General features: G+C 38.5%; 3 protein-coding genes and 1 long non-coding RNA gene across 4 annotated transcripts in view; 2 read left to right on the top strand and 2 right to left on the bottom strand.

Moving 5' to 3' along the window:
• The first annotated feature begins 382 nt into the window (after positions 1 to 382).
• LOC126372144 (dynein regulatory complex subunit 2) lies at positions 383 to 14,488 on the top strand. Its single transcript, XM_050017758.1, has 10 exons — positions 383 to 490; positions 1,029 to 1,182; positions 2,460 to 2,573; positions 3,314 to 3,452; positions 4,295 to 4,518; positions 10,813 to 11,010; positions 11,977 to 12,171; positions 12,711 to 12,863; positions 13,205 to 13,440; positions 14,130 to 14,488. The coding sequence occupies exons 2-10, from the start codon at positions 1,048 to 1,050 to the stop codon at positions 14,269 to 14,271; spliced, it is 1,536 nt and encodes a 511-aa protein (XP_049873715.1). The 5' UTR covers positions 383 to 490; positions 1,029 to 1,047; the 3' UTR covers positions 14,272 to 14,488.
• Positions 14,489 to 14,522: 34 nt separating this feature from the next.
• On the bottom strand, positions 14,523 to 15,124 carry LOC126372195 (uncharacterized). The gene has a single exon (XM_050017862.1). It carries the CDS (start codon positions 15,022 to 15,024, stop codon positions 14,605 to 14,607), a length of 420 nt encoding a protein of 139 aa, XP_049873819.1. The 5' UTR covers positions 15,025 to 15,124; the 3' UTR covers positions 14,523 to 14,604.
• Positions 15,125 to 15,902: 778 nt separating this feature from the next.
• The window catches only part of LOC126372090 (pre-mRNA-processing-splicing factor 8), a 34,022-nt gene continuing 25,047 nt past the window's right edge, over positions 15,903 to 24,877 (bottom strand). Inside the window, exons 32-35 of the mRNA XM_050017629.1 lie at positions 18,159 to 18,324; positions 17,294 to 17,497; positions 16,314 to 16,593; positions 15,903 to 16,154 (exon numbers count right to left, since the gene is read on the bottom strand). Coding sequence (XP_049873586.1) covers positions 15,994 to 16,154; positions 16,314 to 16,593; positions 17,294 to 17,497; positions 18,159 to 18,324 — 811 coding nt within the window. The 3' untranslated portion in view covers positions 15,903 to 15,993. The remainder of the gene's footprint in view (positions 16,155 to 16,313; positions 16,594 to 17,293; positions 17,498 to 18,158; positions 18,325 to 24,877) is intronic.
• On the top strand, positions 18,675 to 24,484 carry LOC126372212 (uncharacterized). The gene is made up of 3 exons (XR_007567132.1): positions 18,675 to 19,336; positions 20,885 to 21,067; positions 24,278 to 24,484. It is a non-coding gene; the product is annotated as an uncharacterized LOC126372212 (long non-coding RNA).

Here is a 24,877-nt window from a genome sequence, read left to right as displayed (position 1 = left end):
GGGTAACCGGTAAACAAAAAAAGGGTTGCTATGGCAACGACTTCTTTTTATCGTCAAGTGCCAAGCGTCGGGGATTTTAAAGAGTTTCTTTTGTTTTATTTAATACTTATTCGATTATTTTATTTAACTTTTACGATCAGAAATTGCAGTACCTTTTTTAAATGAAGTACTTACCTATAACATAAAAACCCCTTTTTATGGACATTTTTACGGAAATTCAAGTATTGCCAAGGTTGTTTCAAAATGAGTCTTTCTGCAATAGTGTAGGGTTCCGTTTCGTTTGGGTACAATTTAATTAACAAGTGATAAAGCACGTGACAAAGTTAAGCCGAACTTGTCGCTTCGTGACGTTATTAATTAGTTAGTTTGTTCAATACAACATCTCTATATATATCTATGTTGGTGCATTCAGTTACTACCTACTAACTGCAGTCGCCGATAATTTCCCGGAGTATCCAAAAAGCAGCACTTTTATTGTTGTCTTAAACAAGTAAGTACCTATTGCAAATATACATTTAAGTAAGTACGTCACTAATTTAAGAGCCACGCTCTTGTCGGTGTAGCATTCTCCATGCTACTTTTTAGGGAGAAAAGGGCAGTGGTTTCCCTCTTGCCTTCCGCCCCGCAGTACTCTAAAGCCCCTACCTACCTATGTTTATAAACCAAGAACTACTAACTAAAGGCTAAGGTATTTATGCTTGCTGCTCACAAGGCCTAGAAAGGAGGAAAAGCGGTTTTATATATTTTGCCGATTCGTTGGTCTGTCTACCCTGATAGGAAAATATTCCATTTATAGTGAGTAGCCTGCAAAAGGTCTCCGTGGTTCTGTAGTTGAAGGTTAGGCTCACGATCCGGAGATCCCGGGCTCGAATCCCGGTGGATACACATCACAAAAATCACTTTGTGATCCCTAGTACGGTTAGGACATTGCAGGCTGATCACCTGATTGTCTATAAGTAAGATGATCCGTGATTTGGAGTAGGAGAGAGAAAATAATTCCCATTAAGTACCCATTAATTCCTTGACAGGTAACAAAACCGATCCAAGATGGGTAAGAAGGGCAAGGTGAACAAGTTGGCTCGTATGTCAGATGAGGAGCGAGCTCGTTACCTTCAGCACCGAGCTGACATGGAGGAGGAGGCTCGTCGGAGGAAGAGAGAGCTCATCGCCCGGTTTATTAAGGTAAGTGCTATCTCTTTTTTTTAAGTGTTCTTTATTTCATCATAAGTACAACTTAATTTGATAACATGACACTGTCTTGTTAGCAAAAAATCTAAAATAATTAACAACGTTTATCAGGCTAATAACACCTATTAAAACTTATACTATGAATGTTATCAATACATTTACGATGTTGTGGTTTCAAACTTTAAGGAAGACAATTGAAGGGATTTGCTAACATAAACATTTCAGATAATGTTTATACATACTAGTGTTAAACTTAAAAGTAACAGAATCAAGCATACGATCTAACTGCTATCTCTTTTAAAACTAAGTAAGCTAGTCGGGTGAGAAGACATGGAGGAAGAGACTCGCTGGAGGTAGAAGCTCATCGCCAAGTATTAAAGTAACCTTTTACTACAGAAGCTAATGTACTTACTACAAACGCAACCAGGGAGGGAGCAATAGGTACTCCTGAATTGACTAATCATAATCAAATGTTTGTTCTCTCTCTCTATTTAAGAGCTGCGCTCTTGTCGGTGCTCTCTTCTTCCCGCCAAAAGCTTCACCTCCCGATACGACACGACCTGCACCATCTCTTTTATTTGTTTCATAAATGTTATCCTGTTAATGTTTGTTACTGATCCATATTTATATACTTAGTCACCTATTTATTTCATGATAATATTAAGTACTAAATATAGGTACTTACTTCATCATCATCACCAGCCCATTAACGTCCCCACTGCTGGGGCACGGGCCTTCCCTCTGGATGGATAGGGAGATCGGGCCTTAAACCATCACGCGGGCCCAGTGCGGATTGGTGGTTATTAACGACTGCTAATGCAGCCGGGACCAACGGCTTAACGTGCCTTCCGAAGCACGTAGGAGCTCGAGATGAAAACTTTTTTTTTTTGTGGTCACCCATCCTATGACCGGCCTTTGCGAAAGTTGCTTAACTTCAACAATCGCAGAGCGCGTTAACCGCTGCGCCACCGAGCTCGTCCTAAATATAGGTACTTACTTACAATAGATAAATTTCGGAGACATTATGACCCAAACCTATATTTGGCTAGTTTTCTCTTCTATTAGGTAAGCCAGATTGGCAGGCGCTTCTGTAAAGGATCGGACTTGTCAAACTGTTAGGTTAGACAAGCGGAACAAATGGCATCAAAATGCGATAATGCTAGGGAAATTATGTTACTTGCAGTAGTGTCAAAAAATGACGATTCACAGTATTACTTTAGCTAGTGAATAAAGATATTTTTGAATTTGAATTTATTGAGTTGTATTCTCAGAACAAATTGGATAAAGAAGAAGCGTACAGCAGGATGAACACGGCGAAGATCAACCAGGGCTGGCGGTACATCCTGCGCAGGATCAAGTGTAAGCAGATGGGTCAGGATATAGAAGTGAGTATCCGCCGATGACTAGTTACTGTGTGACTAGTTACCCTGACACCAGGGACACACGATAGAAGAAGACTTGTTACTGTGATGATATGACCTCTTCTAGGCACATCATCTTGGCTGGCAAGCACACCATCACAATACCTATGATTTCAATATACACTAAGTTTGTAGTTCTTTGGGAATTTGCAGACATTTTCTTAGTAAATAAAATCTGTTAGGTACTTACTAATTAATAAATGTACGTATTGTTTTTAAATTTAATCATTATTATTTTTATCCTCCGTTTTCTATTTTCATTGTGTATTAAATTTTAAATTAAGTAAACCTACTTGTGTTGACTATGATGTAGTGCCCTTACAGGGTTCCTATTTCTACTTTCCTCTACTTTTAAGACCAATGTAATAACATCAGGAATGCGATAAATAATTATCTTATCTTAAATATACCTACTAGACCATTAGTGACACAGAAATAGCTTTTACTAACGTTAATGGCAAAGCACAGTTAGCAATCCCAAAGAAATCAAAATAGAAGTTTGAAATTCACTACAGGATTCGATTTGCCACAAAGCCATCACGGTTTCTCAATACAATAATAGTTATTTGTAGCAAATGATTTGCATCAAGTGATCAAACCAATTAAAGTGCAACGCATGTTTATAGTCATCTCTAGAGTCTCTAAAATTCACACTATTCTTATGAAATCTCTATCCATGTGCTTTACTCATGATCTTCCTGCAGGGTCTGATGATCAGCTTCAACCAGACGGTGGAACGCAAGAACCGACAGATCTCGTCACTGATTCACGCCATCGATGTCTCCGATGAACAGCATCGCCGGGCCTTCCAGGCGCACACTGAAACCTTAAGCTACTTCCTTGGTAAGTGGAAAATATTTGGCTATATCTTCAACGCTCATTCTTCGACAACAAAATATATTGCCTCACAGAAATCTTACTTTACTTAGGGTGGTATTAATAAACTAATCTCAGCTGCGGGCAGTCGCAAGACCATGCTCAAGTCTCTGTTTTATATGAGAACTGTCACATTGACACGATCTTGAGAGCAGTCTTGAAGCTGAGGTTAGTTTATTAATACCGTCCTTAAAGCTCAAAAAAATCTCGCGCCTGGAACGCTCTTATGGTAACTTTGTATAATGTTCAAGACTGTATTTTTACCTTTAAGTACCTTTTTGACCTTATCATGCTATTAAGCAGATTGAAAACATCTTTTCATAAAAGACTATGTTCAACAAAAAAAAAATATTGACGCAATCCACAAGTCTGTGTATATAACTACATATTTAAAGAATGCCCGAATGTGCCTGAAATTGACATGTGCTAAGAACTGTTTATTTATTATTGTTAATTATTACAATTACTTAATGATACATTTAAATTATTAATTATTTAATAAGTATCTAGAATGCTGCTGGTATCTAACACAAAGGCTCAGCCTATCGCCCGTAACAATTGTCCATCTTTTGACGTGACTTATTGTAGATTTCCCACAGATGACATTAACTACTTGGCCGGAACAATTGTCCATCATGTTAGAAAGGACACTATCCCACTGCCGCTCTATAGGACGCTTGTTCTAGGACCTTATTAGCCGTCGAAGTCTCAGGGCAAAGGCCTCTTCTCTTTTATTCCATTCTTCAGAGAAGAATGAAATACCTCAATACTTTATAGTCATTACGATAAATATGCACGTCTGTTACCAGGCATAGGGTCCCAACGCCTGGACAAACTCCAATCAGAATACGAACACCAGAAGAACAGTCTTTTGGACAATTGGCTCAAAGAGGAGACAGACATCACGGATAGTCAGGACAGAGCTGAGTTCCAACTGAAGCTTATCATCTTCATCCAGGACAGGAACTTCCAGAACTACATGAAGACTAAGGGTCTGGAGAGAGCTACTGCTATTAGTGATACTAAACTTGAGGTAAGACTGCTAAGACACTATGGGCTAAGGCTCTCCAAAGCAACACACATTCGTGGAGAGATGGGAGAAAATAAAATAAAATAGTACTAACAGAGTATAGAAACCGAACCGTGTGGAGCCGTGGTAGTCCGGTTGGTAGTACGCTTGCTTCTCAATTTGAGGTCGCGGGTTCGAATCCAGCACAGGCCTAAACCAATAATTGTCGAATTTGTTTTCGAAGACATGTTGGGATCATAAATAAATATCACGTGCTCAACGGTGAAAGTAAACATCGTGAGAAAACCCACATTCCCGCGAAATGCATTTTCGGGTGAATGTGACCTAACCTGCATTTTGCTGTTTGCTGGTTTTCAATTCGCGGGTTAGGTAAGCACACCCTGTGAAAAAAACGGAATATTGCTAGGGGGGTGGGAGTATAGAATTGAATTTGTATGCATACGAACATAATAAACTTGAACATTATAAGTATCTCGCACCAAAACGCTTCCCTGTGTCTAGTAAATAAACTGAATTTTATTTAAAGACAAGTAAAAGCTTTTTTACCATTACAAATAGGTATATATTTATTTATCAGTGATTAGATTAGGTACACTTACGATCTAAATGCATACATGACACAAAGTTATAGGTATAAGTATTATAATTAAAGGATTACAAAATAAATAAATTACCGAAGTAAGGACCCTATCTCACTAGGACATCATAGTGGCCGACAACGATCGCGCTACTAAAAAATATATATTGGTTGGTGGTCAACTGCAACTATTTTGTTGGTGGCGTAACCGTGATGGCGCCACTATTGTGTCCTAGTAAGATATGGCTCTTATAGTTAGGATGTTATTAAAATTGTATGTCATCTTTCCAATCGTCACAATTAGCTCGTCCCTTCTCCGACAGACACATCAATAAATTCTTGGAAAATTCACATTTATCTTCTGTGTTCTCTGAAATAGACAAATATTTAATAATAAATCCTAGAGTTGGTTCATTTCGCAATAGCATCGGGGGCCACAAAAATTTTGTTCCGTAGTACATAGCATATAGGGTAGATTCAGAATCATTTATTCAACGTAATTATCATGGATAAACTTGTAAGGTAGCGTACCTACCTACCTCGCCAAGATCCCTTGTGAATATAAGTTATGTTTATTGACAAATCATAGCGGTCAAACAATTTTTAAGCGTCTTTCTTGCTTCGACGCAGTCGGGTAAAAATGAGATTTTAAATACATAGACTTATTTGAAATAAAATAATTAACAAAGAAGATACCTACTACTCAAAAAAATATTTATTTAACAGTTTGTACACAGACGGATTATAGTACAAAGCAGACAAGATATTATGACACCTAGCCTTTATGCAATAGATACTACAATAGTAACTCCCTTGACGCTTAGCGTCGACTTTATATTTACGGGGTTATATTCTAATGCTCTTTTTGGTAACAACAACATATTTTATGTAAGTACAGTCATGAGCAATATCATGTACCCACTTTAGAACCTTGTCGCACTATCGTATTTGACATCTAATGAGACTTACGGTTTTATTTGCAAAAAAGTTAATGAGACATGGTACATAATTATTATAGTTTATCATTTTTGTTGGGTAGGACACTGAAACGCGGTCCCAGTCCGTCTCCCAACATTTTCAACGCTATGCTCATACCATTACCACTAGGTAAATACTCGTAAATTTATTTAATATTTTCATACCATTATCTAGGATTTGGAAACACTCCTCGATAGATTCCTGAAGGAAGTCCCTGAGGTCCTCATTCTTGACGTCTTTTGTGATCGCGTGCGTCACAAGATACCTGTCTGGCATTCCGTTGTCGCCTGTCTATAAAAAAAAAATATTTGAAGAAAAGCGTTTACAAGATCTCGACGCAAAGCGACAAATACGGAAGACTCGGCCGAAATCCTTCTATAACTACACACAAAATTCGTTAGGCCAGCTTTATTGTGTGCCGTGTGACCGGACCTTCAAGTCGAAGTTCGGTTTCGCCAGCCACATCAGAGCCCACCACAACAACGACCCGGGATAGATATTTAGGAGTCGCCGTCGCCGGATACGGTTTGGACGACATGATGATGATAAAAAACGAAATTTTGTTTCACGATCCTCACACACCACTTCTTCCACTCCCATCATAGACTTCACGCATGCTCGCCGGTTTAGAGTATTTTTGACCTGGCCTGTTTTTAAAACATCCTGGATCTAATCGCGGTATGTATGCCTAGGCCTTCGTTTGGCTAAACATGTCATGGACCTGTATAATTTAGGTATTCCATCTCTGTATACCGTGTTTAAAGCAAATAAAGATTCAGATTCAAATTCAGATTCAGATTCCAACTCTACCGCTTACAGCCGCATCATAAATCTCCCTGCGGGGTTAAAAACATCACATAGAAGCAATTCCATCTAAAAAGCAATATCGCAATTTGAAATTTGTGCATAGAATTAATTTCATATTAATGCAATATTGCTTTACGCAGGAGGATCTGATGAGCGCTGCAGATAGCGCCATACTTGTTGCCAAGTTTTGGACCGATACTATTTAGTTTGCCATCGACACGATAAAAAGAGGAATATTGCTTTTTTAAATGAAATGCTTTAATGTGGCCTTTTAACCACCCTGATCTTACCATCTCCAAATTCTCCAGGAAGCAGTGCATTGCGCATGCTTTATGATCAGCAAGTTTACTGGAATTACTGGAGTTCCTCTCATCATTTCTGAAGTCGTCGAAGGTTGGTCTTTGGCTCGTGTTGGGATTGTACTGACTGCGCTGTCCAGAGTTGGTGCCTACTCGCTTCTCGCGCTTGATCCTTCTGGAGGACTGAGTCGATGATCTGTACATTTCCTGAGGAATGTCATCATCATCATCAGCCCATTAACGTCCCCACTGTTGGGGCACGGGCCTTCCCTATGGATAGATAGGGAGATCGGGCTTTAAACAATCACGCGGGCCCAGTGCGGATTGATGGTTATTAACGACTGCTAATGCAGCCGGGACCAACGGCTTAACGTGCCTTCCGAAGCACGGAGGAGCTCGAGATGAAAACTTTTTTTTTGTGCTCACCTATCCTACACTACTGGTTACTGAGGAATGTAGTCTGTGATATAATTATATGAGTATTAATGATCCTAGGACTGAAGTTTAAAGATCTTTTCTTGGAATTTAATCCTCGTAGGCGGGCCGTTGAACACTGAAGCTTGCCTTTTATGTAATTTTGGTGGCGCATTTTTTACTAAGTTACGTAAAAACAAAAGGGTACTCTTATAGCATAATAAATACTTTATGGCACAAACAGGAAAAAACAGAATACAAACAAAAGAAAAAAAGAATGAGTACAATAGGCGGCCTTATTGCTAAGTAGCAATCTCTTCCAGGTAACCTTTAAGTATAGGAGATATTGAATATTATGTAATATAGCGGGATAGAGCAGCATGAGAATACTTGTACGTATAAAAATAAATACACTTCTTGTACTTAATTTTATAGTTACAGAAGAATTGCACCACCAAAACTACCTAAAAAGCACTTTCGAAAGTTCACTGTGAAATGGTTGAAATAGAAAACTTACACCAAAATCTTCATTTTGTGGAAAGTCATCTCTTGCAGATATTTGGCTGCCTCCATATCCGTTGTTGCGACTCGATATCATGTCATTCCGACCTCCCATCCTATTATTCGATGACATCCTGTCCTCCCTGTCTCCCATCCTGTCATAATTACTGCCCATCCTATCAAAAGTACTGCCTGTCCTATCATAATTACTGCCCGTCCTATCATAATTACTGCCCGTCCTATCATAATTACTACCAGTCCTATCATAATTAGTGCCAGTCCTATCATAATTGGAGCCCATTCTATCATAGCTACTGCTCATCCTATCATCTCTATACATGCCGTCGTTGCCCACTCTATCTTCACGGTACCCATCTTCTCTCCCAGTTCCCATCCTATCATCCCTCCGATCATCTCTTCCAAACCGACTTTCTCTGTCCCAAGGGGACCTCTGACTGTGTCCTTTGGAATCCCTCCAATCGTCATCAGCATACCCTCTGGTACTACTAGAGTTCTTCCCGTCTTGTTTCCTCAGGCAGTTTCTGTATATGGTTTTCAGTTCATCTTCTTTGGGGCGTCCATCCGATCGACAGTTTAGTGCCTGGTATGTAAAAATAATGTCTGAATCAGTAATAATATCGTCACTCCGTCTCTGTTTCTTTGGAAGACAGCCTTTTTTTTAAGCAACTTTAAATACCTATGTAGGTGGGTGGGTACTATTCAAAACATGAAGTAAAGTATCTTATACACTCCAATCCGTGTCAATAATGTGCATAAGTACCTAAGTACCTACTCGTATATTAATACCACATATTAGATACTAGCTTTTGCCCGGGGCTTCGCTCGTTTTAAATTCGGGGTAACACGGTTCCCCCTTTCCTAATTGGCTTCCTACCTTGAAAACTGCAAAAAAATCCATATAAAATTTCACCGATTCTTTGAAGGGGTTGGAGCTGCCCAACCTAAAAAAACTATACCCAATTTTTTTGTCGGTCATAAATAGTCCATATGCCAATTTTTAGCTTTCTACGTAGCTTTAATTGTAGAATGCTTCATACAAGGTTCCACCCCCCATTTCAGGGAAGTGGAGAGTTAGAAAGAGACAAAAAATAGCCTATTTCACTCTTCAACCCGTCAACTATCTCCACTTAAAAAAATGACGTCAATTCGTCGCTCCGTTTTGCCAAGATGGACAAAACAAACAGACAGACACACACATTATACTTTCCCATTTATAATATTAGTATGGATGTAGCAAAGTTCTTGTTCAATCTTATATTATTGATTTCGGATGGACTTCCAAATACCTAAAAAAGTTAGTATGACTATGGCGTCCTGAATGAGGGCTTACTAGAGAACAAGGCATCAGCTTCTTCCTAAATCTCACTTCCTTTAAAAATACTTACACTACAATGAAGCACCAAAGCAAGAAATACAAAAAACTGCCGCGTTTCAACCCGCATTTTCACTTTCGCTCCACTCATTACAATGTTGATATCAAAACGTGCCACTACTCATATATATAGACTTCACGCTCCACTACCCTCGGTAGTCATCAGATGTATGGGTGCATCATCCAAACTACGTTCGCGTGGTAAACTACATTCGAATGACGAGTGTGCGTCGAGCGATACAATTTCCTTGATTTATGGAAGCCTATTTTCTTACGGGACTTATTGTAGGTTTGCCGCAAATGTTATTAACTACTTGGCCGGACAAAAATAGAAGTCTAAAAACTATGCTTTCATAGGTGCCTAACCTAAGTGTACCTACCTACATTTGATAAGTATTCATGCTTGTAAATTATCGGGTTGGTCAACGTCAACAGAAAACTTGAACAAACTTTCGTGACCGTTACAAAATTTTGTCACGTTGCGTATGTACTTTACTCGTCAACAACTTGTACAATACCTATGGCTCCTGTAGAAGAAATCTAAAAATCACATACCATCCATACGGTTCATCATTTTGGAATTCATATCCTCGTTAATGTTTACAAGGTGTCTTCTGCCTCATCTATTTAGAGAGTACGAGTGTCAGTCTAAAATTCTGAACATCGCACCGTAATTTAGCGTAAGACTCACGAGTACTTTCAATGGCAATTGGTCTATCACATCAGCTGATCACAATAGGCGTCACAACGGATCTGTCACGGTTGTCACACTGTGACATGTCACGATCGTCCAGGATGTGGCAAGTGTAATCACAGGAAATCCCCTGGAACCAATCTAAAATTATCGGAATGTTCTAATTTTGATGAAGTTGTTATGGCTGATGTTATGGTCATTGTCAGTTTGTTTTGACGCGTCTATTGCTGCATTTTTATTTGACGAATAATGCCCCGCAAACATTGCATGCAGCTGGTTAAGAGATTGTGTAAAGTCCATCCGTCTTACGAGTTTAACTGGTGAAGTTTATCGTTCTGGTGAGGATGTATATACCCAAAGGTGGGTATAGGCCTTCTCACCTCCACGCAATCCCTTTCGGTCCTTGGCAATTTAAGTCATGAGGTTTCCGGCATACCTCACAATATCATCCACCCATCGGGATGGTGGCCATCTGCCTTGATATCCTATAGGTACTATTTGGACGTAACAGAAAGCTCGGTGAGGTATGGGTGCTTATTTCATCTAGCGATGGATGTAGCTCTAACTTCCCCAATCGAGGCATAAGTTGTTGTGAGCTTATGTACCTATGTCTTTACTTTTTTCCAACAAACAGCACGAAGACAACATGCTCAGCTTCTGCCGTCCAAAGCAACTGGAGATAGAATACTACTGGAGCCAGCTGCGCGAAGTATACTCCTCATACTTGGAGCAGCACAAGCCCATCATCGGACACTATGACACTTTGAAGGAGAAAGATGAGTTCTACCAGCGAGACATTGCCAGGAACGACGTGCAGATTCAACAGGCTACTGTAAGTATCTACTTACAACACGCAGTATCCGCACGTCAATATCTGTTTAAGTAGATCTACAAAATAACTTTATAGTCTTGTATATAATCTGGGAAAGATATTTACATGATCAGTTTCGGTATTGAACAATGTAAACTTTGAGCATAGAATATTCAAATTCAGTATTCAGTAGGTTAAGTAATATAGTTACACTTTGAATCGTAAATTTTTAAATAACGAACGTCTCATCCGCCTAACGCAGCTTCTCACACTCTGTATAGCCGGGGAAAAGAAGCTACAAGAAAAACTTCGGCACAGCGGGCCCTAGACGTTCTTTAAAAAAATAAACATAAAATATTGTCTGAGAACTGATATTAGGCAGCTGCCTAATATCAGTTCTCAGACAGTTAATCCCATACATTCATATAAGGAATAATACTATGTCTTTGAGGTATCCAAAGTACTTAGTTAAGTACCTAATAATATAATATGGAAAAAAAGGACTGTAACTGGAAAATGTAAAGAACCTAGCAAGTATTTCAATAGTAAATTGACTCGATTGCAGGATATAAGTACCAACATTATTTCTCGGCCGGCACATTTTTACCAAAAATGTATTATGAGAAATATAGTTTTTTTAAATTCAAATAAAACCGAAGATGTTAACCCTACAGCTTTGGTGCCATAATAACAAATGCTCAGTTGGATAAGGTCTACCGGAATATAGTAAATTTATTTTTGGCCAGCATTTCTGGGCCGAAATCAGGATGATTGGCTGACAAGACGAAACTTACTAGGAAAAGGTTCTAAATAGTTGAATATCCCTATAAGTTCTAACAACTGTAGCCACCACCGGCTTTATAATATAATCTTTCTATTTGAAAGAGACTCCCAATGTACTTAGTTTAAAAGAGGATTATTCATTGTTACCTGCTATTAAAATTATACAGTTATACCAACTTACTCTCCATTCGCTCCATTTCCCAGGAGGTCCTAATGAACTTGCAAAGAGAATGGATCAACACGAATGAGAGGATGTCATACAAACTTGAGAGGATGAACAAACATAAGGAGGAGTTAGCCATACGGTACCGGCAGATGAAGAAAGAAGACAAGACGGAGACAAGTAGGAGCAGCCACCAACTAGAAGTCATGGTCAATTGCAGCCAGGATGCTATTAAGGTCAGCGTTGCCAGATTTTTTTTGCCAAGTCGGGATTTTGGAACTTTTTGAATGAAAAAAGCGGGATTCATTCGTCGAAAGCGGGACATGGTAAAAAAAACGTATATAATAAAAAAATATATTTATCTTTTGAGTTAAAATTACGTTTACGTGACAATAGATAGCAAAAATATCCATAGAAAATGTATTTGAATAAAAATATGATATTTTTAATCAGATTCACCTTATCGTTAAATAGTTGAGTCTTATTCGTCTTCCGAATAAAAAAAAACGGAAAACAAAATCAAAATTTCCAGTCCACACCTTGTCTGTGCCATCCGCCCGCGCTTTCTCAGTACGTTGAACGCACGGTCGAGTTATTTCCCAAAAAGCGGGACTGAGCCTGTCCCGCGCGGGACATAAAATTTTGATTTAAAAATCGGGACGTCCCGCCAAAATCGGGACGTCTGGCAACGCTGATTAAGGTATACCTATAGTTAGTAGATAACATCTTTATTAACATCTTAGTATACGGTTGTTATTCTCGACATTATTTCTAGCGCATGGAGGAATTCAAAGAGAAATTGGACAAAATCAGTCACTTGTTCGAGATCTGCCGGAAGTACGAGACTGATGGCGACTTTGCCGTGCTCATGACGGCTGACAGCAGCACGGGGGCCGAAGACTTCACGCATTTAGACCCGGACATGATTGTACGTTGACTTATTCTTTTTTTAATTATTGAATAGTTCATACCGGGCGTATCTTCAATATGCAGGGTGTTAGTGACATCGTAACGAATACTGAGGGGGATAATTCAGACCATGATTCTAAGTTAATGTCAAGTGAAATTTTTAGTAAAATTTTCATAAATTATTCCGAAAGAAAATTCCAATTGATATTAACTCAGAATCATAGTCGGAATCATCCCTCAGTATTCGTTACGATGTCACTAACACCTTATATATTGAAGTAGGATTATTGACTTTATTTAAAAAAACATAACATAAACAGCGCCTATTTACCTACCTACCTACGTCTTTAATTTCCACAGGAAGAGTGCAAGGAATACAGTAAGATGACCAAATTCATGTTAAAGCTCAACACAGTGAGAGTCCAGAGCATGTGTCTGAAAGCAGAGAAAGCTAAGTTGACGAGAGAGAACATTCAGTTGAAGCATTATATCAAGAGGTACCTCACGGAGCTGGCCCTCAGAGGAGGGAAAGATCGCCCTCTCAGTGTGAAGCTACAGTCTGAAATGCAGAAGATAGATCGCGCTGGAAAAGTTGTGTATGTATACAATTATTGCTAAAGGTAGTTATTATTTTTATGGTTTTATCTTCTTCACTGCATCTATTGGTCTACGCCAGCGTTATGTATCGCGTCGCACGTGACTGCGTCACCTATACAATAGACGTGGGGGAGATAACAATTGCACTCAAATTGATAAAGTCTAAATAGGTAGGTAATGTGGATTCGTAGGTAGCTTATCCACCTAAAGCGGTAATTACACTATCCAATCCACCCAGACCAATGCGTCAAGGTCAAATCGAGATTAGAAAAATCGACGCTATTACACTAGCTCAAGATCGTGGTTACCATGGTTACTCCCTATCAAATCGCTCGAGATCGTGGTTACCATGGTTACGCCCCACGAATTTGCTATTCGACTACACGATCCTGATCGGCAAGCCCGTGACCTTGACGCATCGAGCAGGATGGATTGGCAAGTGTAATTAGCGCTTATAGCACAGTGTGACTAATCCTGCCAATGTAAACTTGTTATAACATGTAGACTCTACACTCTAGACCCACAAAATTCAATGACTATTTTTTTTTTTCATTTAAACATATCAGTATCAGTCCATCCAATAGGTATCTCTCATTCTTATTAATAGTGATTACATTCATATCCACTGGTTGGTTTAGGGGGTAATAACAACTGAATTCTTTACTTACCTATACCTTTTTTTATTCAGAAATCGTCCAGTAACCTGTATCGAGGGTGCATACTGCAATGCTGTGCTGCATGAGAAGCGTATGAGATCCATGGAGAGGAAGAACAAGGATAATGGCATCCGGGCATATCCCAGAGTACAATGTTGGATGCAGACTGCTTAGTGCTTACAAAATGGAAGTAAGGACACCGATATTGAACGGTAAACTGATGTCTATTAGTCAATAGTTTTATGTACAAATGTGTGATTTGTTTGCCAAATAATGTTAGCTTATCTGTGGTGTGAAAATCAAATTAGTATGTAAGTTATTTTGTCCTAGATTGATAAGTATTAATAATGTAATCCAAGTTCCCAATAAGAGCCAATTCTGTATCCTAGTATAAGAATGTGTGATAATAAACTAAATAAAAAACATTTTACAAAAATATGCTGTATATTTTTTGCATTTTACATTTAAAAAGTAATCTTAAACTTAACCTTAAATAAACTTTACATACTAATTTTCCATGGGTACAACTCCAGCCATTCCAGACCCATCATCTCCAAGATTCCAGGGGTCATCTAAAGCAGCCAATAGTCTCGCCAGCCCTTTGTGGCCTTCTATATCGATGTTCTTTGTTATTTCTTCAGAAAGTGGCACATACTCATCACATAGTACACTTTTTCCTTGTGAAACTCCATAAATTTCATACCAACCGTTTAGTGGGTCATTTACCGGCCTCTTTAGCCTTATCAATATTTCCTGGTCGTCCACAGTTTTCACGTAAAAGCCTTCGCTACCAGAAACCTTGGTGACTTTGCCCCATAACGTGACTTTCGCGCCATTTCTTTGTGCGAGGTTGCCGGCCGTTACATACGGTACGAACTCGTCGTTGTCCGGGTACTGGCTGTCTTCGAAGTCGTCATGGTCACCCATTTTGGAAGAAACTACAGCGTTGTATTCAGTTCAATAACTTCAGATGAATTAGAGATATTAAAAACTTCAACTATCGCCGTATTCACGATCGCACGATCACAATTTGATAACTGTCAAAAAAAATGACATTGACGTTTCTTACCTTTGTTACCAATATTAAAAATTATGAGAATTACGAAAAAAATGGGTGGCACACCAACACCATTATATTATGATTGATTTGTGATTGATCAGTCAATGAGGGCTTTTCCATGCTACGTTCCACAAAATATTATATAGATAGCGCTGTGATAAAATTAGAAAGAAATTTTAGCGCAGCGCAGCACCTATAAGCGACGATTTTTTTGAAGAACGTATCCTTTGTAAGCATCGCTTTGTCTTAACGTTTTTGTATAGAAAATGTACTTTTATTTTCACGATATGGCTAATAAATATTCACCAATAAGAAGCGTTTATCTATACGGCTTTTCTTCTATTTTGTAACCATTTTACAGATTTATGAGATTTAGCTCGGTCCATGGTATAAAACGGGTAATGGCTTGCATTCATCATCATCAGCCCATTAACGTCCCCACTGCTGGGGCACGGACCTTCCCTATGGATGAATAGGGAGATCGGACCTTAAACCATCACGCGGGCCCAGTGCGGATTGATGGTTATTAACGACTGGTAATGCAGCCGGGGCCAACGGCTTAACGTGCCTTCCGAAGCACGGAGGAGCTCGAGATGAAAACTTTTTTTTTGGTCACCCATCCTTATGACCGGCCTTTGCGAAAGTTTCTTAACTTCAACTATCGCAGACCGAGCGCGTTTACCGCTGCGCCACCGAGCTCCTCAATGGCTTGCATTACTCGAGTTATTGCGATACAAACTAAAAATAAAACAGGTTATGAAATTTATTAAAACTTTAGTAGTCTTATGTACAACAAAGTTTCCTTATTATTACATTTCAAATCTGACACACAGGATCTAAGCGAAGAAGTCTTCTCTGTCCGCGGCGAGCGTGGGCGCGGTGGCGTCTTCCATCGCGGCGAAGTTCATGAAGTGTGCCGGTCGGTGTACCTCATGGTAGAACTCGCGAGGGTTGCCCAGCTGCACGCCGTATTTCATGTTGGGGTCGTGTCTTACACCTGGGGGAAAGTAGAATTATTATTTAGTTGGGAAGGTGTATATGTGTGTTAAGAGTTAGGAATGCGTGAGGTAACCATATCAATCGTTTGTTTGAATAGTCTTACTTGAAATCAGACACACTTATAAAACGATTTTTCTAACAAATACAATATACATACCCATGAAATTATAATTCCAACTGCCCTGTGAGGGCACCATGAAGTAGCCGAGGAACCGGTCAGACAGCAACATTTGCACTCTTTCATAATGGCTGGGGAGGTAGCCCTTGGGGTTGTTTCCTCTATCGGTGTTGCGTGACCCCCACTCGTACCCGCTGGGCGTGAGCTTGTACGCAGTGAGCGAGCAGGAGCCGGGCGTGAACGAGCACGTTATGATAATCGTCTTTTCGCCGTCCCAAGATGGATTCTCTGCCATTACTTTCGCGTGTGTCGTGATGTCCTGGAAAAGTAAGTATTGTGTGTTAATAAAGGCTGTGGAGTGGAATCTGGAGAGGAATTCTCTGCCGTCTTCTGTAATTCCGAATGCATATAACCCGCGTGCTTTCAAGGCCAGAGTGAACAGGCACCTTCCAGACGTGCTCGCTCCATCTTAGGCCTCATCAATGCCTTCGGGCAAGTCTGGGGCTAAGAGAAAACCCATCAAAGGTAAAAAAAGGCTTAAGTGTAAATGAAATCATATAGGAATTAGCAGTGGATGAAACCAACAAACAACAAAAACCAGTAGCCGGAATCTTTTGTAAAAGTATAGAGAATCCAATTGCATCAGCACTGGTATTATTATAAAGAAGTAGTTGGTTCAGTCTAGTGCAGGGGACCATATTCTCTATACAGTGCAGAGTGCAGTGGTTGAGCGTTGGGCTCAAGAACCGGAGGTCCCAGGTTCGAACCCCGGTGGGGACATATCACAAAAATCACTCCGTTTGGTTTGGTTAGCACATTATAGACTTATGATTAGTGCTTCGGAAGTCCCGTTAAGCCCCCGGTTACTATTTACTAATGTAAGTATGTAGTTGTTACATGAGCCATGTCAGGGGCCTTTGGCCTTAATAGTAACCCTGACAACACCAAAGTTGATGAGTTCGGTAATCCACCTAACAATCCACACGATAGAAGGCCAGTTGCAAGGTGGTATATGTTACCTGTGGCGACAGTTGCGGCAGTTCATTGGGCTGTGTGTGCATCCACCCGAGCGGCTGTAGATGCGCCAGCGCAGGGTGTTTAGGCAGCGCGCGCGGCAGGTGCACCTGCTGATGCGTGCCCCACTGCGGTGGGAGCACAGCGCAGTGCACCTCGCGGACCATCGGGTTGTCGGCTGGAGATGTGCCGTATAGGTAGCACGCGATCTGAGGACAAGCGTTTATGATTATTACAACGAAATTCAACATTTATTTGTGAATAATATGGTGCATGCATCGTGTTGCGCTGTAATGTGGATAATCTTAACAATAGTAACACCATATTCGGGTCAATGACATAAGTACATTGTCTTACAAACTTTCAATATTATATAAAGTAAACATTTACATAAGGTCAATTTAATCCAAATGTCAATATAATCTAGTCACAATGAAATTAGCAATTATCAGTATCAACAAAATGTCAAAGACCATCATTCAAATTCGCCCACCAGGATGTTTCAGTCCGTAAGGCCGCTCAATCGATCAGTGTAAGTCTATTTATATATATTTACAACGAGTATTACTAAGGATTGTCGTAATAACAGCATCGTTCTTGATAGTCCTCTCCATAATGAACGCAGTTCTACTTGAAGTATAAAAGATGTTACGACTACACTGTTTTTTTTTTCTTCTTAAAAACTGGCTCTTATCTACGTTAATATAATATATTGCTGTTATAATATGTATGTGTAAATTTAAGAGTCTGTACATTTATAACGTCAAGGGCAACTGTTATGTTGTAAATACTTATGTTACTTATGTTGTCACTTGTGTTATGTTAAATATTGTTATGTAGTTAAATGACGCAATCTACGTATGCGCATACCTGTGCTCGCAAGTCGGATATGGTGACGAACTTCTTGAGCAGGTTCTTGGGCAGGATGTAGGTGTAGCCGCTCTCCTTGATGTCGTCCGAGCTCACGTAGATGTGGTTCGTGCGCAGGTGGAGGTTGGTTGCAGATATCGCTCGCACGCGCCATTCCGTCTTTGAGCTGTTGGGACAATAACATTGTATACATATATAACTTTACTAGTAACGACAGTGTATAGTAACATAGTGCATTGTAGACACAATTTATATAAAGTGTAGTCAAAACTAAATAACTAAGAGCATGGGTTCTCATCGCGAACATTAGGAAACATTGTTCAAAAAAATTTCAATAGATGACGCTAATAGTACCGATTTGTAATTAAAGTTTCTTTAAAAGCCAATAATCGATAAATAGGCACTAAAATTATGTTTTATAATTTAAAAGTTATACTCCAACCAAAAGTTAATCAAAGATATTGGCATTTAATGGAGATTTTTATATTTTTAAATTTAGTGGTTACTCTAGCGGATTTACGTCGGAACTACGTCGAGTATGGAGCTTGTTGAGGGGTTGAACGTTCTCGTTTTTATTAACGCCATCTATAATTATGTGTAAGAAGCTCGCTTAAAGTTGCGCCATCTATCGTTAATTATTGCAACATCGATCTAGCTTTGCCACAGATAATAAAATATTACGTTTTTAAAAGATTGTGTTTATTTGCAAAATACATTTTATTGAATTAATTAAATGTTTAGTTGTAATTCTCATAAATTACGGGAGATACAATATCAAATTTAAAAAAAAAATATAACCTGTATAAATATCATTTAAAACTAAATTTGAGAACAAAAAAAAAACGCAACTTTCAAATAACGTAGGTAGGTTAGTAACCTACCTATGTTTGAAAATGTTTGTTTTCGTTTGAATTACGAGTCGAACGCGCCTTCTACGTTTTGTGTATTGTGGCAATTACCGTGATTGTGGTTTACAAACTAACCCTGGACTGAAATCGGACTTTGATTTGGCTTCATGAAACCTGCTTTCACGTAGCGGCACAGGAACAGTGGTTATAAAAAATGTCTGCACACAATTTGTTCTTATTATAATTGTACAAATTCTTCGGAACAGAAGTCAATGTTCCGTTTTCCGTGGGATGACGTCAACCGCCTAAAAGTATGGCTTGAGAATTGCGGTAAGTAGTTAAATGTTTACTTTTATTTATTTTTAATATTAAACTGCAAAAAGTTATCAAACAAACAATTTGACAGAATCAATGACAATCAAAACTGGAATAAAATAAAAAGAAATACCTAATTAACATGGTGGGAAAGTTATTGCCACTCCCCCTACTTGCTAGACTATTATTTTGGTACCTAATCGGTTTATCATTTGTCACCATTTATCATTTAGTTTACCATAATTAATGTAATACTTAAACTCAAGCTGAGATCAACAGTTTAGAGTAGTAGAACAGTTTTTTCTGTCTGAAGAACATAATATAATTAGGTATTGTGCTCAATGTCAATTTGGAATTATTAAATTAACTTTTGTACAATTGGGTAATTTAGCATGGCATATAGATATACTAATCAAACTTGAAAATCATAATTAGTGATTTTTAACATATTCTTACTGGGAACTCAGGGCCTCCAGATTCTGAACCAATTGCTATAACTACTAAAGCACTGGAATAGTCAAAAACTTGTAAAGTACCTACTATATACCAATACTGTATGCGATGGATTTATATTTCCAAGTGAACTGTGGAATAAAAGGGACAAAAGTTAAAAAAAGTCAATCAAGTACATAATTATTGCTGAATTTTGGACTGTTTTATTGAACATTTTATAGACCAGGGCGGTTAAAATAGCCACATCGAAGCAATTCATCTAAGAAAGCAATATTGCAGTTTCACATTTGTGCATATAAAAGTAAGTGTGTGATGCAAACAAATGTCAAATAGCAATATTGCTTTCTTAGATGAATTGCTTTGATGTAGCCATTTTGGCTCCCCAGATATCAACTTACACATTTACTTTTAATTTAAGATGAAAATAAATAAAAATAAAACATTAATTTATTTCTTCTTATACAGTCTTAATAGATACCTAAGATAAACTACTATCTACCAAACCTACAGTTTTGTACCAATTTCACACATCGGGACTGTGTACAGAAGCCAGGAACCCAAATGAGGTATACCTAGTATCTTGGTCTCGCTCACACCTGACCACCTTTCAGCAGGTAACAATCTATACATACATTATGTATAGGTAGGTACCTACAAGAACTTAATAAGACATGTCAAAAGTTGCTGTTTTAGTAGATTCTGCCTCTGTGTATTATTGCTAGTCCGGGTACTGTTTCTGATATTATCAAAATTACTTTGTGAGATTATTCATCACAAATCAAATATTTTTAATGATCACAAACAGTTAGAACATACAAAAATTTATGCAACATACCTACTACAGTACACATGGGAGGCCTGTTTAAGCAATTTCTTCCAGGGAACCACTACCATGATCCAACCATTAATCTTTGTTTAGTTATGACATTGCGGACTAAGTCACTTAATTGTCCGAAAAAGTAAGAGTAAGCTTTGCTTCAGAAATTATATAGTTGGTCCGGGCTACCACCAAAACGATTACCTCCTGTTATTTGAGGGTAGAGACGATCCAGCAGTGGAACATCTATAGGCTATTTATGTTTTATTGAAAATTATATTCTTTTCTTGTAGGTAATATGAACATTGCCCACTTGCCTGCAGAAAATTTGCGGTCAAGGTATTTATGCATTGACCATTTCAATATCAAGTATGTACGAAATGAGACTGGTCATAGAAAAAGACTCCAGAGAAGTGCAGTTCCAGAACCATATCAGACTCAAGACGTTCAAAATCGCTGAAGCACTTCCTCACCAGGTAAGCACAATTAATTTGTCAAGTTATTACCTACAATTGGGTAGGTAGGTACTTACCTACCACTGAATTAATACAAATACAATCAAATTTTTATTGTAGGTTAGTTAGGTACCTACCTATTGCTTGAATATCTACATAATATTGGGTTTTAGTATAGTGATAGTGAGTTATTACCTACATGAATGATACCTACCGACCTTGAGTTTTTTTGAAATGTTAGGTACCTAGCTAATTACAACTTACCTACTACTTAGATGTAGACAAGTTAATGTAGGTACCTACCTACCTAGTTAAATGTTTAAAGTAGGGGATAGGTTGTTTGTATGAAGTGTCCGGGCTGTGATGATAGATAGGTTCGATAGGTGCCTATAGACGTCTCGATTCCGAACCATTTTCAGTAACTAAACTATAATAAAGCCGTATTAACATAAATTGTAGGGTTTAAAATAATTAAAGACGTAAAATATTACTTTATTGTACCTATACCAAGATACCTACCTACTATCTATACCTACTTAATACCTTAATGACAAATTGACAGCCTCCGTGGTCTAGTGGTTAGAGCGATAGGCTCAAGATCTGGAGGTCCGGGTTCGATTCCCGATGGGGACATTGTCGAAATCACTTTGTGAGACTGTCCTTTGTTTGGTAAGGACTTTTCAGGCTTGAATGGTGATTCAAGCAATCAGGTGTGATTGTTCGAAAAAGTAAGATGATTCCGTGCTTCGGAAGGCACGTTAAGCCGTTGGTCCCGGCTATTAGCCGTAAAAATACCTCCACCAACCCGCAGTGGAGCAACGTGGTGGAATATGCTCCATACCCCCTCCGGTTGATTGAGGGGAGGCCTGTGCCCAGCAGTGGGACGTATATAAGCAGTTTATAATACCTTAATAGGTAAGTATCTACCTAGGTAAGTTAGGTAGCTATAGGTAGAAAAGTAGCTTTTCGCTTTCAACTTTACGCAGACGGCGATTGTCGTAGATGGGTAGGTAATGTAACCTACCATAACGTAACCAGTTGTTTAAGCCTGAAGGGGTAACAAACATACAGGCAGATTTACCTACATACCTAGGTACCTACTACGCATCGCATCGCATCGTACGTACCTATCATTTGCGTTTGCGCGACTCAGCCAGTAGGTAGGTACCTGCCTACCTACTTACCTACAATCGTAATAACACGTGACCTCGCGCAACGCAACAAGCTAGAATGGATCTTATCTTTATAATGACATAAAGTCTATAGTTGCTCGACACACGGAATTGAGACGTAGTTGTTTACAATCTTGTACAAAACAGTGCACCGCGCTTACAGGGCTTATAGGTATATATTATAGCGGTTATTAAACTACCCAAACGCGATGCGTCGAGATCGCGGGCTCGGGCATCAGGATCGGGCAGTGTTATAATAAACAGTTCATTGGTGGGCGACCCACGATTTCGTCATACATTTTATAGGTAGGTAGGTTACATTGGTACACACGATGACCTGACGCATCGTGTGTGGCAGATGAATCGAGTTAATGTAGGTAATAAAGCCTTATCATTCCACTTACTTAAGTAGGTAGGTACCTACTATGTTTGTGGCTCTTTCACGCAAAACCTATACCGCAGCGTAGCTACCTAAAATCATATAGGTACCTACGTAAAGTAAGGCCAACCAGACGAGATACAAAAAGGTAAACAAACGGACCATTACTGAGTTACATTGCGATAACCAGGGATTATCATCTCTGTCCTTATCACTCGTACGCGCAGTTATGGCGTCAGTTGGTCAACGACAGCTGTCGTTGTGTTTCGTGGTAGGTACAGGAAAGCAGTCGGTACTGCAGCTGTCAACATTTGGACCGCCATTTTATGAACATGTTCATTTCTGTTTGGATTGCGTTCGAAGTGATACATATTTTTTCGTCCCCGTATTTACCTACTTAGATTTTTGTTCTTATTATTCCGTTTCTGTTACTTTTATTTTTGATTTTTGCTGGTATTATGAGTAGTTGTTGATTTAAACACAGTATTGACAACATGATTGATAATACGATAGATAGTTTTATCATAAACACAGCTGACTCGGACTCTTCCGACGAATCATCTTTGTCTAGTACAGACGACAGCGATTAAAATTCGAACTTTATGATAATTTATTCAAATATAAATGTTTTGAACCTCTGAAACTTTGTTTACATTCTATATCTCGTCTGGTTGCCTTTAACACGTCAGTAATCTAATCATTATTTTTATTTATTTTATTTTAAGTTATATCTGTCATTATAATTAAAATCAATTTATTCAAACAAAAACAAAACAAACACACCCTATAAATAAAACACCTCCTCCAATGCGTCACATCGAGGCAAGGTGCCCAACAGGCTGGCAGCATTACCCCTCTGAATCGCCAGGCTAATTCTCTGACAGAAATAACTACCAGCCCTAGCATCCCCCGAAGCCCCGATAAGACGCATTGAGAGATCTGTCATTATTATTTTTTTATTCTATCTGTCATTATAATAATATTATAAAACAAAGCTCCCACGCCATTCGCTCGTCTGTTTGTTGGCGGCTATCTCAAAAGAAAAAAATAATAATGACAGATATAACTTAAAATAAAGTTAGATGTGTTTACAGGAATTAGCACCAATGTCATGACTTACAAGAAGTGTTACATATTTTTTTCTTTGAGCTTCTATATTTGCAACTTTTTACCACGCACTTCGCATGTTGCCAGTTCGGCGCCTAATCGCGCACCGCGGAGAAATACTGTCACGTCGCTATATTAACAGTAACTTTGCGTCCCACTTTTTGAGCGCTGATGTTCAATCTATGTCCGAAAAAAATCAAGACTAGTGGGAGCTTTCATCGAAAAAGCTGCCTAATGGTTTTGAGATATAACAAAACAATGTATTGTGGTTTTTTATAAGTACCTACCTATGTCTATCTTTTAGGAATCACTTATCATACACATTTTAATATTTATAAAATGGCTACGTTAATACGTTAGTTACCTACCTACTTTAATGAATGTTATAATTGCCCTTTTCTTCCTTTATGTTAGGTATTGTTATCTCCAACAACTTTGCTTTACATTCATCTTTTGGGGCCTTTGGCGACTCAATCATAACCCTGACACTAGGGTTGATGAGGCTGGTATTCCACCCACGATAAGAAGATAAGATTCACGACATTATTTAATACATACTATTTTTCGTTTTAGGTTCATCAGGTACTTTTAAAGTACTGACACCGAAAAAGGTGTACAAAAATAAACGGCTTCGCGACTGCGAACTTGAAGAGCTCGTGGAGCCGCCAGCAGTAGCATACCAGTGCAACACGCCGAAGAGAAGACGGTTGTCAATTACTGAAGACACGCCAAAATGCAAAGTGTTAAAAAAGAAATTAGTATTGTATCTAACAATAACAAAATGTAATACCTTTTGAATTAAAGAAGTAGTTTAATTGAATATTTATTGTATTTTCATTCTAGTCATTAAAAAAAAATCCAACTTCATTAAATTTGTTAATTTTAATAATCAAGTAGGTATCTTAATTATAATATACTAATACTACTTTTATATAAATTGTAATGAACAATTAATTATTTATACTTTAAATGATATCTATCTATGTAATGGAAAGGGGATAGTAAAATAAAAAAGACACATTTCTATTGTTTAGTTATTTATTCAAAACCATACACAAACTCAGTTGAATCAGAAAAGCTGGATCAGTGTTTTTCCCAGGAAAACCTAGGTAACTATTTGGTACTCAACTAAAACTCATTTAAACAGGCACATTATTGCCAGATTCACATTCG

The sequence above is a fragment of the Pectinophora gossypiella genome, chromosome 13 (assembly GCF_024362695.1).
Source record: "Pectinophora gossypiella chromosome 13, ilPecGoss1.1, whole genome shotgun sequence".
NCBI classification, from domain to species: Eukaryota; Metazoa; Arthropoda; class Insecta; order Lepidoptera; family Gelechiidae; genus Pectinophora; species Pectinophora gossypiella.
This window is presented reverse-complemented; position numbering and strand designations above follow the sequence as displayed.

Excerpts from the sequence above, each read along its gene's own strand:
- LOC126372144 (XM_050017758.1), top strand. The coding sequence starts at position 1,048 with ATGGGTAAGAAGGGCAAGGTGAACAAGTTGGCTCGTATGTCAGATGAG. Across the intron at positions 11,011-11,976 it reads TGCAGATTCAACAGGCTACT|GAGGTCCTAATGAACTTGCA; the intron begins GTAAGTATCTAC and ends TCCATTTCCCAG. Across the intron at positions 13,441-14,129 it reads GATCGCGCTGGAAAAGTTGT|AAATCGTCCAGTAACCTGTA; the intron begins GTATGTATACAA and ends TTTTTTATTCAG.
- LOC126372195 (XM_050017862.1), bottom strand. The coding sequence starts at position 15,024 with ATGGGTGACCATGACGACTTCGAAGACAGCCAGTACCCGGACAACGAC.